Below are 15,741 nucleotides of genomic sequence, written 5' to 3'. Positions count from 1 at the left end.
CCTTCCTTCTTCCAACTTCCCAACGGAATCTTTGTTTCCGGTCACCTTTTTATTTTAGTCAGCAGCTGACGCTGTGATGTTAACTGCTTCGTAAGGAATACTCTGGACTCACGTAAATATTGTGTACATTGCAATTTACCCCACAACGTACTTACACGTGTTTGGATGTGGGAAAAATGAGTCAAAATCAACACCTACTAAACGTGAGAGATCTTCAACGACAGACAGACTAATCGCCAAAATCTGACGTCGTATTTTCACATCTATAAAAACATCAAAGATTAAAAAAAGCTCACTGAGTTAATAAGGAACGGATTAACCCAGATGCAACGGTAGGAAAATTCTAGGAGAGATGTCCATGGATGGTAGGTAACGTTTATTTCTAGATTAACGGCTATGAGAGAACCCAAGTTTCACAGGCTCCAAGAAAATACATTATTTTATTTCATGATCAAAAAGATGGACGTTGAACCATTTCTAGATTAACGGCTATGAGAGAACCCAAGTTTCACAGGCTCCAAGAAAATACATTATTTTATTTCATGATCAAAAAGATGGACGTTGAGGTTGAATATTCTAAATAAATCAAAGTAAATAGTTAAGGTAGAAATAAAAATTATGATTAATAAATTAAGAATAATTAACTTATTTTAATATTAAATTGTAAATAATATTTAATTAATAGTTTTTTAAAGTTTTAATATGGAATTCAAAGAAAATTTATGTATATGATATAAGAGCACACTAACTCAACTTATAATCATTCAATTAGTTGAATCTAATTGAATGATTATAATAATAATTATAATAATAAAAAATATATCTGATTTAATTTCTTTTGAATTCATTTATAATCATTCAACTTCACCACTAATTCAAAAACAACCATTATTATTATACATCTTAACTGAATTGACCAACTCTTTACCCAAGTCTAGCAAAATTAGTTTACTTAACCCATGTGAGAAACCGTACATTTGTTGAACCGGGTACTCCCTGTAAACTACTTTAAGAACATTGTTCGTATTGAAGTAATAAATAATTTCACATGTGGACGTCCACCAAACTCGAGGAATAAACAAGACGCCTAATCTACGTAGGTAAGAAGACAAACAAAAATGAAAGGAATCAATTTTTCATTTCAAATAAATGATGGCTGAAGACTTCACTATCAGTCGATACATTCATAGGCTAATTTATCAAATTTATTTTTTTATTAGTTTAATGTGTAATTTAACTTTATTTGTAAATAGTCGAACACGTATAATTCAATAAACAATTCTTGTTAAGTCCTAAAATATTTAGAATTTATCTCTACAACAGAATATTTCTTAAATATTCTTTTGTATTATTTAAGATCGGACATTATAATCCAGCATCATAATTTAAAAGAGTTAAAATCGTACAATTATGCTATAGACTTGTTCCATAAACATTTTATCATCCCATATATTTTATTTCCTTCAAAAAGTTATCCTCAAATTTTAATAAAAGACATGGAACCGTTAGCTCCCTCAATATTTTATCGCCTATGGAGTAATTTAATACTCAATTATTTGATATGATTCCTTCGGCTATTTTACGAAACCATCTACTCTAGCCAGAAAGCCACCTACTCCATAATAATTTAAAGGGCATATATAAAAAATATATATTTGAATAATGACATTCTTGGCCTTTTATGTAGAAAGGCGTCGTCAACTATTTAAAAGGCGTCGTCAACTATTTAATTGGTATTGGCTGATGATTAGTATCCATGTGATAGAAAAATATACGTAGATGTATACAACAGAAAGAACAACATAACTTCCATTGAAATAGTCTCTTTTTAGAATGTATTACAAACGTTTGCTCGCCATTCCAACCTTGAAGACCTATAAATCATAATCATAATAGCCTGTTTCTACCTTCTAAATCATGGAAGAACTTTATCTTCCAACATGTGCTTAGTATACCATTATCTTACAGTTTGTGTTTATCCATGCATATTTAAGTATGCTGCTTTATTTGATTTTTTATTTATTTATACTGTAGATGTTACAGAGATGCAGTTCTCTTTTGTGGGCCATTGACTACTTTGGGTCAGTGGATTCCATAAATTACAGTTCAATCGAAGCTACAGTCGCTTCTTTTTTGCAGCATCTTCTTTAAAACACTAGAAAAATACGTTTTAGAAAGCCAGGAAATTAATTACATTAGTGGCAATAAATACCGACTTGCTTACTTTTTAATCATTTCCCTGCAACGCTGCAATAAGTCAGCTAAGCATTTATAATAAGGAAAGTAAAAAAGCTAAAACCTGCATTAATATTCTAAATTAATGCTCAGTTACAGACTTTCTCGTTGCGTGGAGAGCTGAACTTGAGCCAAGGAGCTTCCTCTTGTTTTAGGCTTAAATCCAGGCCCGGTTCCGCTTTCACACACTTTACTGCATCATCTGGGACGCAAATATTATTTTCATGTACAGCTTGCGATCTGTCGTCAATGTTACAAGGGCGCAACCTTTTTCTTCTGACCAAAGGCACACCGAAAAGCTTAGGGCTTCCCTCGTAATCATCGTCTTCAACCTTGACCGGGATAACATTTTCTCGTGGCGAAGGAAACAAGGTTGTTGTTCCCTTGTTTGCCTCTGCGAATTGATTGATTGAATCCTTCGATCCATCTAAATCGATTGGAATTTTACAGAGGGACAATAAATTTTTCAAATTGTCCGACGAAATATGTACATTCTTAGACATAAATTTGAGGATATCTTCATACAGATTTTTCATGTGCTCCACCTCTGATTTGAGGTGCTTATTTTGCTGTTTCAGCTTTTCATTCTCGTCCAAAAGACTATCGGAGAGAGAGGGAGAAGACGTGGATGACAAGCCTTGCTCCTCACCTGAAGTCGACGAAGAAATAGCTCTGTTTGCGGTAGTAGCGGCTACATTGCCCTGTGAATTCTTCCTTCTATGAATATCACAGAGAAGCTGTTTCTCTCCCCTTCGGAAAAATTCGTTGGCAAACTCCCATCTATCTGGCACCACCTTTCGAAACCCCTGCAGCGAACGAAAATGTTAAAAAAAATCCGTGCTAAGGACACCGCGATTAAGTTTAAGAAGAAATGGAAAAGAAAACCTTACATATGTGTTCAGCTGGCGAACAAAACTAGAGAAATTGTTGTGCTTAAAATAGTTAGGCAGTAAATCACGAGCGAATTCCGCAGGCCGCCAAACTATGAAAGTAACGCCGTCTTGGTTCCATGAAATAATGTCGTCCGTGTTGGAATCATCGACAAGCTGATATGTCTTAACCAGAAACGGCGTCGGCATAGATCTATGGCCCTCAACAGGAACGGAAGCAGCCGGTGCTAGCGGCGACATTTCTTCACCTTTAACTTCTAAAATACATCAAAAAAAAAAGAAAAGTTTTAAGGCTCTGCCAGTTTTGTTCGAATCGGCTCCCCTCGGTAGCCGTGAGAACAAAACCTTACGGATAGCTTCTAAGTCTTCAATACACTGACCAGGTCTCCAAACTTGTCATAAGCTTATAAAAGAGGAGAGCCCCCTCTCCTCAGGCTACAAGCGTTGAACAGAAAAATTACAATTACCTCAAAATTCTAAAGAACAAAACCCTAATATATAAGAAAAATCCAGTAATCCTACGCAAATAGAAGTTTTCCCAAACTGCCGTAAAGGTTAACATAAAGGAAATGCTAAAAATAGAGCAATCGCTCCTCAATAACACTCAGAAAAGGTAAGTTTCCTAAAAAGGAAAGCAATCTCACAACAAAACGTAAATACAAACGCTAAATTAGAGAGTCTTGGCAAAGAATAGAAAAGCATCCTCTCCACTCAGAGAAATACGCAGAAACTGTCGTTTCACAAGATAGTTTGAATGTAAAGATGAAAATACCTCAGAATCCTGCAAATCGGGGGTCCAAGGAAAGCTCGCTGCTCGCTGAATCTCCTCCCGGCCTTAGACGGATTCCATTTTGTATCAAAAATGGCTGTGACATTAGGAAAACACAAAAATCCTTTCAGCTAGCATTTTTAAAGAGCTTCTGGAAGCTTCTTCGCGAAATGATATCCGGAAAGGGGCAAAAAAACAGACGGAAAGAAAGACAGACGATCATGTACGGCGACACTTAATCTTGTGAAGGGAATAAACGAGTAAAAGAGAAGGTAGTATTCCAGAACCTCCTACTTTGGTCTGCTGTTACAAACGCGTGTCAAAATAGAGACAAATGGGAGACAGGGCCCACCTCTTGGCATGCCAACTGGCGAAGACGGATTAATCGGGCCACCAAAAATTAAAATTCTTAATACTTTGTTGACTACAGTCGGTGCCTTTGCCTTCGTTCCGTCACATCTTACTTTCTCGTCTAAGCTATATATCATTGCTAGGTTAGCCTAGGTCCGGGTCCCATGGAGGGGGCTTCCTCAGAAAATTTAGTGGACGGAGTTCGAGATATTTTAACATTATTTTAAGGCCGGGTCTCCTGAATTTTGTAGTATAATTTAAGTTTAAGAGATTAAATTCTTAAATGTGTGGAGGTTTGTGGTCTCTTGAATTGTATTATTTAAGACATTGAAGTAAATAAATATGAGATAACAGAAAAAACAATGGTAAAATTTTTAAAAAATTCAAATGATTGATAAGAGGTTATAAAAAATAAAAAACAAAAAAGTCTAAGTTGGTGGGCCAATTTTTAGCCTCCCACCTTTTTCATGTTCAAATTTGAAGTCTTAAAAAGCATTTTTTTCCTTCTCGAAGCTTCACATGGGACAGGAACTGGTATTTCCAATGCTTTACTCTAACACAGTTTTTTCAGGTGGTTGTCTTATGTTCACGATCCCATACCTTGTCAAGAGGGATGTCTTATAGCTTTGTCAAATTCATGATCAAGTCGAAGAACTTCAACACAAATGTAATATGGATTTTTGTAAAGTTTTCAAGCTATGTAATGACCTTTTTATGTAATGTCTTTCGTTGGCTTATGTGATTTGATGTCTCTCTTATTAGATGTTTGCTACTATTATGTTGCTTGTTGGCATTGTATTTAATCTATGTTATGATGTATTATTTTCCAGCTACTTCTTGTCGCTGCTATTATATGTAATTCTGCTTTGTTTCAATATTTAAACAAACAAACAAACAAACAAACCAACAAACCTACGCATTTGACATACTAATTAATTAAAAAACAATAGCTTCTTTATTTTTAGTTAATTAATTAATGTACAATCAAATATGGTTGCATAAACAATAGTATGGGACACTAGCTTAGTGTCGGAAATGCTAAGACCATATTTTTGTAATAGTATTTTTTCCTTTTATGTTCATATTAAAAATCTTAGAAATATTTTAAGCATACAAAGTGGGCTTGGAATTTGATGTTTCACTTTTGGACCATATATGACAACTTAAAAATTTATTAGACCATATGGATTGATGTGCTATATTACCATATATATAGCACTTTACTTAAAAATTTATTAGACTCTATGGATTGATATGCTATATTACCATATATATGACACTTTAATTTATTAATAAACCGTAAAAAATTATTATAAGTAAACACAATATAGCATTCTAATTTATAATATTAATATATAGCATTTTTTTTTGCTTCTTGAAGCTTCAAATGAGACACGACAACATCTATGTAATGATCAAACTCCAAACTGCATATTTGATGTATTATTTAATTAAAAAACAATAGCTTCTTTAATTTTAGTGAATAAATACAATCAAATATGGCTGGATAGACAGAGTATGGGACACTAGCTTAGTGTCGGAAATGGTAAGGCGATATTTTTGTAATAGTATTTTTTCCTTTTATTTTGATTTTAAAAATCTTAGAAATATTTTAAGCATACAAAACATGCTTGAAATTTGATGGTCTATAAAGTCATTTTTTTTCACTTTTGGACTGTATATGACGGCTTAAAGATTTATTAAACCATATGGATTGCAATGCTATATTTTCATAAAATTGTATATATGACTCTTTAATTTATAAATAAATTGTAAAATTTTATTATAAGTAAACACAATATAGTATTCTAATTTATAATATTAATATATATTATTTTATAGTATTTATTATAAAAATACAAACTGATTTAGAATGTTTTGTAAAGACAAGATATTTTTATTTCTAATTTTTAAAATATTTTAATATAAATTTTAGAATAACTTCTATAAAATTGCATATACGACTCTTTAATTTATAAATAAAATGTAAAATTTCATTATAAGTAAACACAATATAGTATTCTAATTTATAATATTAATATATATTATTTTATAATATTTATTATAAAAATGCAAACTGATTTAGAATGTTTTTTTTTTATTAGATATCAAATAGTCATTACATATCATCAAGAATGTCTGAGTTTTGCTACATCAAGGCACTGTAGGAGGGTGCATAAACAAAAAATATACAGTTTCACGAGCACCTCCATTTATGGGAAGATGATTACAATAATTACACCATAATTATATGAGCAAAAAAGACCAAAAAAGAGAGTTCTAAAGGACTATGAAAAAGAGATTTCAAATTCTGGAGCAAAGATGTCTCCCACGGGTGGGATCCAGGCCACCCAGCCCATGTTTCCATCCTACCATACTTACATGCTGCCATCAAGTATGTCCTGCTTGTGGGGGTGTGAGGTGCGCTCATGAAACAAGTTAGCTTCCTCCCGAGAAATCTCCATGTGTAGGTGTCTACGGTCCATCTATCTCATGAAGGCCATGAGTGCTTGCTCAAATGCGACCTTTCCTGGTTCATCTCTCTCCCATGTGAAGTCGTGGGATAGCTCTCTGATGTAAACGGTGGTGGCACCTTCCTTTATCCATCTATCAAACTTTTCTGAGTCTAACTTTATAACCATGGTGACTTGCATTGAAACAGTATAAAAAATGAATCTCCTAAGAGACTCAGTGAGGTTCCTGGTGTTGTTATTAAAGACATCATCATTACGGTATTTCCAAATGAGCCAAAGAACTTCTAAAGATAAACAAGACCAGAAGATATTTGCAGTTTTCCTATAGCCCTTAATGTAGCCTAAAACAACATTTATGATTTCAACACAATTAGTTTCCAGATTAAGACCGAACAAGTTCCATATTTCCTTTGCAAAGTGACAATCAAAAAAGACATGTTTCACAGTTTCTGGTACTCTACAAATTTTGCAATTTAGGTAGTTATCCTCCTTGTCTTTAATGGGGAGTTTATTTAACAGCAGTCTCCAGCCAAAGAATTATTTTTTAGGTTCATTTTGAGTCATCCAGAATTTACCTAACCTATCTTTCCATTCCTTTGGTTCCCATTTTAGTTCCCAGCATCTATTCAGGTGAAGAAAAATGCCATCTGCCTCAGTGAGAGACGCATATATGCATTTGGCTTTAAGGGAGGGGAGATGTGTGCCATCAACCCAACATAGTGCAGAAATGGAGGAGTGGGGGAGAGGAGGGTGAGGTGGGGGAAGAGTAGTGGCTAAGGCCAACATAAGGATGTTATAGGTTCTACTCTAGGACAACGGGATAGAGAAGGTAAGTTTCAGGTCCTCCCATGTTCTTAATTGGCCAATCTCCAGAATCTTGTCAAAATGCTTGATCCCCATATTGTGCCATTTTAGTGTAGAGTAGCCTTGAAGAGCTGCCAATGGTTTCCCATTATGAAATAGATTCCACCATATAGATCTGTCACTGGTAATTTGCCCCTATCCATTTCCATTTACATTGTATTGTACCAAGTGTTTCACTTGCTCCCAAGCTTTCCATAGGGACTTAAAGACCCCTGACCTAGCTGGGGCTACCTCTATCTGTCCAAGAAGAAGGTCAATCATGGGGAGATCCTTCCATTTCTTGGCTTTCTTAGGAATTGAGGATGAAATATTGTTCCTTATTAGGATTTTCCATGGCTCATCTCCATCCATGGCCTTGAGGATCCATTTGGATGCGAGGGCAATACCTTGTATTTTGAGATCTTTTAGACCCATTCCACCATAGAGTTTATGCATAGTACACCACTCCCATTTCACTGCATGTTGCTTCCTAGTACCTTTTCCATCAAACCAAAGGAAATCCCTTATCTATTTTTGGATATGATTAAATTGATAGTTTTTGAAGAGCCAGGCAAGATTTCTAATGTTTTGTAAAGACAAGATATATTTATTTCTAATTTTTAAAATATTTTAATATAAATTTTTAGAATAACTTCTATTTTTTATATGGATTTAGAAACTCTGTAAATTTAATTTTAAAAATAATTTTAATAAGATTGTCTTAGAAACTTGTCTAATAGATAAAATTAGAGTTTTGACTACTATTATTAATAGTTGTAAATGATTATCATTTAATTCTATATTATAATATATATGCTTCTATAATGTTTATTATAAATTTATAATATTTTCAAAAAATAGAATATAATTGGAAACATGATTATTTTGAATATTTTTTGGTATGAATTTATAAACTTAATAAATTTAAGATTTTTGTATATATCATTAATTTATCATTTTTTTTTTCTAATTTAACGTTTTTTTTGACAATTTATATTTGTCTTAAAACATCAAATGAAAGGCATTGAAATGACTTAATTTTATTTCGGCTTATTTTTATTTATGTATATTTTTATATATTTGTATATATTTGTCTTATTATTAATTTAGATTTTTATTTACTTATCTTTGACTTTTAAATCTGTATTTCTTATCTTAAATTATTCTTGTAGTCCTTGAGTTCAATTTTTAGTGAGTTAGGATTGACCCCTAATTTCTTTATGAACTCAAAATTGTCAAAATAGATATCTTGTCTTATTAGTCATTAGGAGCCAACTTCTTGTGATTTTTTTAGCGATAGATATTCATCTATTGGCTAATAGTTGAAGTTTAGGAATTAATATTCACTAATAGTTCAAGGTATAAGGCAACCTAGATCAACACATTTATAAAAAAAATATTGTCTTATTTAAATCATCAAAACATTTATTTTATTAAAGTTTTTAACTTATAAATTTGTCACGATATTCAATACATGAGTAGATTATGTTCACCTAAATTTAATGAGTTTTTTTGTAGATATCTAAATTAATTTGCCAATAATAAAATATCATAATTATTAGTTACTTTAAGGCCATGTTGTCAATTTTTAGTTACCACCATTGATTTAAAATATAATCTAATGACTCTCATTGTATTCTACAAGGTAAAATGTACATGATTTATAATGCTCATGGGGCCTGGAATTGCTTGTAGATTGTTGATCTTAATGGAAATTTGTAGGATTTGAGAAATACAAATCCACAGAACCCAAAAGAAACCTGCATGCAAGAAACCTATCACAGAGAAAGAGAGAGAACGAATACAAGGGTTTTGGCTCTGACAAAGAGAAAAGATGTATTATCAAAGAAAAAATGAATCAAGAATATGAATAATACAAGAGATCAATCCTTATAAAGGAGATCAACACCAAAAGGAAAACCTAACCCTAAGGTGTGAGCATTTAATAATTAAATATTAATTATTAAATGACTAATGTATGCATAAAGAGAAATCTTAAGAGGAGAGCAAAGTTAATTAATTACTTTACTCTAACACCCCCCCTTAAGATGAGCTACAATGTAGCTACAAACAATGCAGAAGAAAGCAAAGGAACTACAATGCAAAAGAGGGTCCCGGCAACAAGGCCTGATGAGGTACCCGAATACAAGAAAATCTCTATAAAGCGGAGTAAAGGAGAAAACCCAGTGGGAAAAAACTCCTCCAAAAAGAGATAAAGAAACATCCTGAAAAGAAAACATGAAGGAAGGAAGGCCTCACTGAGACCCCCCAAGGACAACTTCCTTCACCCCAAGCATTGAGCGCAACTGAAGATAGCGCGGAGATGCCAAAGGTTTAGTGAAGATGTCTGCAACCTGCTCCTCTGTAGGAATATACTCCAAGATGAGAGAACCATCCTAAATCAACTGCCTGATGAAGTGCATGTGGATTTCAATATACTTTGTCCGCTGATGCTCCACTGGGTTGCGTGAAATGTGAATGGCACTCTGGTTGTCACACCAAAGAATAGTGGGACAATCTGAAGGAAACCCAAACTCTGTCAGTGACTATCGAAGCCATAAAACCTCCTGACTGGCTAACATTGCTGCACGGTACTCAGCCTCTGTAGATGATAATGCAATAGCAGACTACTTCTTGCAAGACCATGTAATAGGACCAGAACCAAGGCAAAAAACGAAGCCAGAAGTAGACTTCCGATCATTGACATCACCAGCCCAATCGGAGTCAGTGAAGCCAATGATGCTCAGCGGAATGCCATGGAGAGGAAGAGTCGACCACTCATATTTGTTGGCTACTGTGAGGATAAGGCATACAGGTTGTTTGATCCTGATTCCAGAGAGGTCTTATTTCGACGGGATGTCCAGTTTGATGAGTGCTATCCTCAGATGGATTCTCCATCACCAGCTTCTCCCTCATTGCCTACTCCTTCCTCTTCATCTCTTGAGGATTACTTATCTCTTGAGGATGATGTAGATCATGATCCACCATCTCCACCACCACCAGTTGCTCCGTCTTTGCCGAAGTGGGCCCGTGATACTGTTGAAGCAGCTGGTTCTTTGGCAGGTGATCCTTCAGATACTCGTCGCACCCGTGCTCAGACATCTGGTTCTAGTCTTTTGAGTCATACCCTTTCAGATGATCCTCAAAAGTTTTCAGAGGCGACAGGACACCCAGAGTGGGATAGGGCCATGGATGAGGAGTATTCTTCTTTGATGAAGAATCATACTTGGGATCTTTGTCCTCTTCCTAAGGGAAGAAAGTTGGTTCGGTGCAAGTGGGTGTATCGTACCAAGTATGTTGCAGATGGTTCTATTGATAAGTATAAGGCCCGTCTTGTTGCGAAGGGGTTTTCTCAGGTAGAGGGTATTGACTACTCTGAGATCTTTGCTCCTGTCGCCAAGATGAATTCTATACGCCTGGTACTTTCACTTGCAGCTTCACAGGGATAGACAGTGTTTCAGATGGATGTGAAGAGTGTCTTCTTGCATGGAGACCTACATAAGGAGATCTATATGGAGCAGCCTCAGGGTTTTGTGCAGGACACTTCTTTGGTTTGCAAACTTCGACGTTCATTGTATGGTCTCAAACAAGCCCCCAGGGCTTGGTATGAGAAGATGGACTCCTTCTTGCTTTCCTCACACTTCACACGTTGTCATTCCGATCATACAGTCTATATTCAGCGTCAGGAGGGTGATCTTTTGATTCTAGTGCTATATGTAGATGATCTCATCATTACAAGTAGCTCATCCTCCATGATTCAGAGTGTTCAGAGAGCTTTGATGGAGCAGTTTGAGATGACCGATCTTGGTCTCTTGCACTTCTTTCTGGGTCTACAAGTTATTCAGTCTTCGGATGGGATTTCCATTTTTCAGGAGAAGTATGCTCTTGATATGCTTCAGCGATTTGGCATGCTTGATTGCAAGTCTGCCCCCACTCCATTTCAGTCAGGTGTTGTTTTGTCTTCCACTTGCTCTACTCCTTCAGTAGACCCCACTTTATACAGGCAGTTGGTTGGCAGTCTGTTGTACCTGACACATTCTCATCCTGATCTTTCCTTTGCGGTTGGCCTTGTCTCTCAGTTCTCCCATGATCCTCATGAGAGCCATTGGCAAGCAGCCAAACATATTTTGAGATATATTCGGGGCACCACACATTATGGCATTCACTACTCTTCAGGATCGCCTCACATCATTGGCTTCACTAACTCCGATTGGGCTGGTGATGTCAATGATCGGAAGTCTACTTCTGGCTTCATTTTTTGCCTTGGTACTGGTCCTATTACATGGTCTTGCAAGAAGCAGTCTGCTATTGCATTATCATCTACAGAGGCTGAGTACCGTGCAGTCGTGTTAGCCAGTCAGGAGGTTTTATGCCTTCAGCAGTCACTGACAGAGTTTGGGTTTCCTTTAGATTGTCCCACTATTCTTTGGTGTGACAACCAGAGTGCCATTCACATTTCACGCAACCCAGTGGAGCATCAGTGGACAAAGCATATTGAAATCCACATGCACTTCATCAGGCAGTTGATTCAGGATGGTTCTCTCATCTTGGAGTATATTCCTACAGAGAAGCAGGTTGCAGACATCTTCACTAAACCTTTGGCATCTCTGCACTATCTTCAGTTGCGCTCAATGCTTGGGGTGAAGGAAGTTGTCCTTAGGGGGTCTCAGTGAGGCCTTCCTTCCTTCATGTTTTCTTTTCAGCATGTTTCTTTATCTCTTTTTGGAGGAGTTTTTTCCCACTGGGTTTTCTCCTTTACTCCGCTTTATAGAGATTTTCATGTATTCGGGTACCTCATCAGGCCTTGTTGCCGGGACCCTCTTTTGCATTGTAGTTCCTTTGCTTTCTTCTGCATTGTTTGTAGCTGCATTGTAGCTCATCTTAAGGGGGGGTGTTAGAGTAAAGTAATTAATTAACTTTGCTCTCCTCTTAAGATTTCTCTTTATGCATACATTAGTCATTTAATAATTAATATTTAATTATTAAATGCTCACACCTTAGGGTTAGGTTTTCCTTTTGGTGTTGATCTCCTTTATAAGGATTGATCTCTTGTATTATTCATATTCTTGATTCATTTTTTCTCTGATAATACATCTTTTCTCTTTGTCAGAGCCAAAACCCTTGTATTCGTTCTCTCTCTTTCTCTGTGACAGGTTTCTTGCATGCAGGTTTCTTTTGGGTTATGTGGATTTGTATTTCTCAAATCCTACATGGTATCAGAGCTGGATCTACTACAGCTTGTTCAGACTTTTGAAAGATTTTTGAGATCCAGGTTTTGGTTGTATCAGATCTGTGTTTGTCTTCTGTTTTTTATTTTGGAATAGGGGGTATTTCTTTTTTGGTGCACTTTGAGCCCAAACGGACCTCACCGTTGAGCTCGTAGCGCCCAAAAACCCCTATTTCCATATAAAATTCGTCCGATTTGGACACAGTTGCACCAGGAGGCAAATTTTTTTTGCCCTAAGGCCGTACAGCCCTAGGGCACGAAAACCGAGGCGCATATTCAAAAAAAAAATATAAAAACCACGGTTTTTTAAACAAAACCGGGCGTAGACAGTGAAACTACCACTCCGCAGCTTGGCGGTAACCCGCCCACGCGCCGCCCCACGCCCACCCGTCGCCAGTCGCCCGCCCGCAGCCCGCGCCCGGCCCGCGCTCAGCCCACGCCCAGCCATTGCGCCACCCACCGCCACAGCGCCGCCCCCGCGCCACCGCCCCCCTGCACCTGCCCCTGGTTGCCCAGAGGACCAGGGGCTTATTTTTTTAAGCCCTTGAGGGCTTAAAGGCCCATCTAGGTCCCTTTAGGAGCAGTTTTACAAAATTGGGCATAACTTGGGCGTCCGATCTTCATTTTTTGAAAATGAATAGGCGTTGGAAAGCTGGTTCTGAGCCCGATCTAATTGATGAGGTCTTTTTCTCTGATTTTGCCATTTTGCAGTGTTTTTTCTAGTCAAAGTCAGAACAAGTTTTTTGCACTCCAGGAGCCATATCTTTTGCATACGGACTCCGTTTTTCGAAAGCGAATAGGCGTCGGAAAGGTGGTTCTATGCTCTTTCCAGATCTACAGTCCATTTCATCAGAAAATTCTTCAAGTGCTCCAAATTTTGTCTCAACCTGTTATTGCTTTCTATCATTTTCTAGCTTTCAGTTTGTACTAGGGATTAGTTTTTTGCATTGTGGGGGGGTGTTTTCTCTTGCTTTCTATTATTTACATCAGAAAACCATAATTTACAAACACCAATACAAAAAAAATCAAACCCCCTTCTGCATCTTCTGTTTAGTTCTGAAAGACCACTTAATAATAATTAAAAATTCAGAGCAGTTGAGGCACAGTTCACAGGATGGCAGACAGACCTATTGAATCTCTCACACCGCATAATTACCACACTTGGAAGGGTTGCATGATGACTCTTCTCCAGTCAAAAGGGTTATGGTCCTGTTTGGATGAGGTTCAGCCTCAGTTGACACGTCCTTTTGAGATTATGTAGCATAGGAACAATATGGATCAGGCTATGGGATTGATGGCTTTACACATTTCCGACAGTCTCTAGTTTCATCTTGAGGGTTGTATCACTCCTCGAGCCATTTGGATCAAGTTTGAAGGACTTTTTGGTACTGTCAACGAGTTCAGAGCTTTGCAGCTTGAGGCAGAGTTAACTTCCTTGGTACCTGATTCGTTTCCTTCTATTGAGGACTTTCTGATGAAGTTCAAACAACAAAGATCTATCTTGCAGGGTTGTGGTAAGACTAAGACTGATACAGAGTGCATTTTCCTGATTCTCTCCAAGCTTCGGGGTCCATTTCAGATCTTCTCTTCGACCTTCTATTCCACCATGGATGCCTTGGGTGCTCGCCATGTCATGCCTTCTTTTGAGGTCTTTTGTGATCATCTGACTCGTGAGCAAGCTAAGCTTAAGCAGTTGGATTCCCTTTCAGGTTCACAGAACCAAGCATTGGTAACCCAGTCCTCCAAAGGAAAACAGAAGCAAAAACCGAAGCCTAAGAAAGATTCAGAGGCTAGTGACAATCCCTCCAAGTCACCACCTAAGTTTGATTCAAAACCACAGTCCAATTCTAAACAGGGCAAATCTTCAAAGTCTAGTGAGTCTTCCTCCAAGACTAAGAAGAAATCAGGTGATCCTTGCAGTTTTTGTGGCAAGGAAGGACATCCCGTTTCTAGGTGTTGGAAACGTTTAGAGGCTTTGGAGGAAGCCATGCAACAGCATAATATCAGTGCACCACATCCTCCTTCACAGCCCCTAGGGAAAGGTCATGCTCTTTCTGCACGAGCATTGTCCTCAGCGTCCACTTGGATTCTAGATTCTGGTGCCTCTCACCATATGACACACACACAGGATTTGGTCACCGCTCTTGCTCCTACAGGCACTAGACATATTGCAGTTGGTGACTCAGCACAACTTTCCGTTCAGGGTTCTGGTACTGTTTCATTGGATGGTGGTTGTCTTCAGGATGTGCTTTTGGTTCTTGACATTTCGACAAACCTTCTATCCGTTTATCAGATTTGCCACTCTGGCTCTGGTAAGACAGTTGAGTTCTCTCCACATGATGTGATTATTCGAGATCTTCATGATCCTGACTTGGTTGTGGCTACTGGGAGTGTGGATTTTGCATCTCACTTATATAGTTTTGATGGCTTTGAGAGTTCAGACACTGTTGGTTCCTCTCTTATAGCACATGCAGATTCAGTGAGCAGGCTTTGGCATGAGCGTTTTGGTCATGTCAATTACAGATATCTACAGCAGATGAGTACACAGGCACTTGTGATTGGGCTTCCACAGATTTCTTGTACAGATGGTGTATGTCATGGTTGTGTCCTTGGCAAACATCATCGAGATCCTTTTCCTAAGGGTCGAGCCTCTCGTGCTAGGGCAGCCCTAGAGTTGGTACACAGTGATCTTATGTCCTTTCCGACTCCTTCTTTTTCAGGGGCCCGTTATGTACTCACTTTTATTGATGACTTCTCCAGACGTACATGGGTGTACTTTCTTAAGTACAAGTCTGATGTCTTTGACTCTTTCAGGAAGTTTAAGACATTTGTGGAGAAGCAATCTAGACTTTCTATCAGGAGGATACGCACAGATAATGGGGGGGAGTATGTAAATCAGGCTTTCAGAGATTTTTGCACCGAGCATGGTTTACAACATCAGTTTATAGTTCC

General features: G+C 37.3%; 1 protein-coding gene across 2 annotated transcripts; it reads right to left on the bottom strand.

The window, feature by feature from the left end:
- Positions 1-1,986: 1,986 nt before the first annotated feature.
- Positions 1,987-4,186, bottom strand: LOC131038149 (heat shock factor protein HSF24). Of its 2 annotated transcripts, none has more exons than XM_057970486.2 (3): positions 3,898-4,186; positions 3,126-3,382; positions 1,987-3,041 (listed from the first exon to the last, which is right to left on the bottom strand). In XM_057970486.2, exons 2-3 carry the CDS (start codon positions 3,363-3,365, stop codon positions 2,325-2,327), a joined length of 957 nt encoding a protein of 318 aa, XP_057826469.1. In that variant the 5' UTR covers positions 3,366-3,382; positions 3,898-4,186; the 3' UTR covers positions 1,987-2,324. The 2 variants fall into 2 exon arrangements, with proteins under 2 accessions (XP_057826469.1, XP_057826470.1); XM_057970487.2 differs by having other exon boundaries at positions 3,126-3,560; positions 3,898-4,162.
- Positions 4,187-15,741: the final 11,555 nt, after the last annotated feature.

The sequence above is a fragment of the Cryptomeria japonica genome, chromosome 11 (assembly GCF_030272615.1).
Source record: "Cryptomeria japonica chromosome 11, Sugi_1.0, whole genome shotgun sequence".
NCBI lineage: Eukaryota > Viridiplantae > Streptophyta > Pinopsida > Cupressales > Cupressaceae > Cryptomeria > Cryptomeria japonica.
This window is presented reverse-complemented; position numbering and strand designations above follow the sequence as displayed.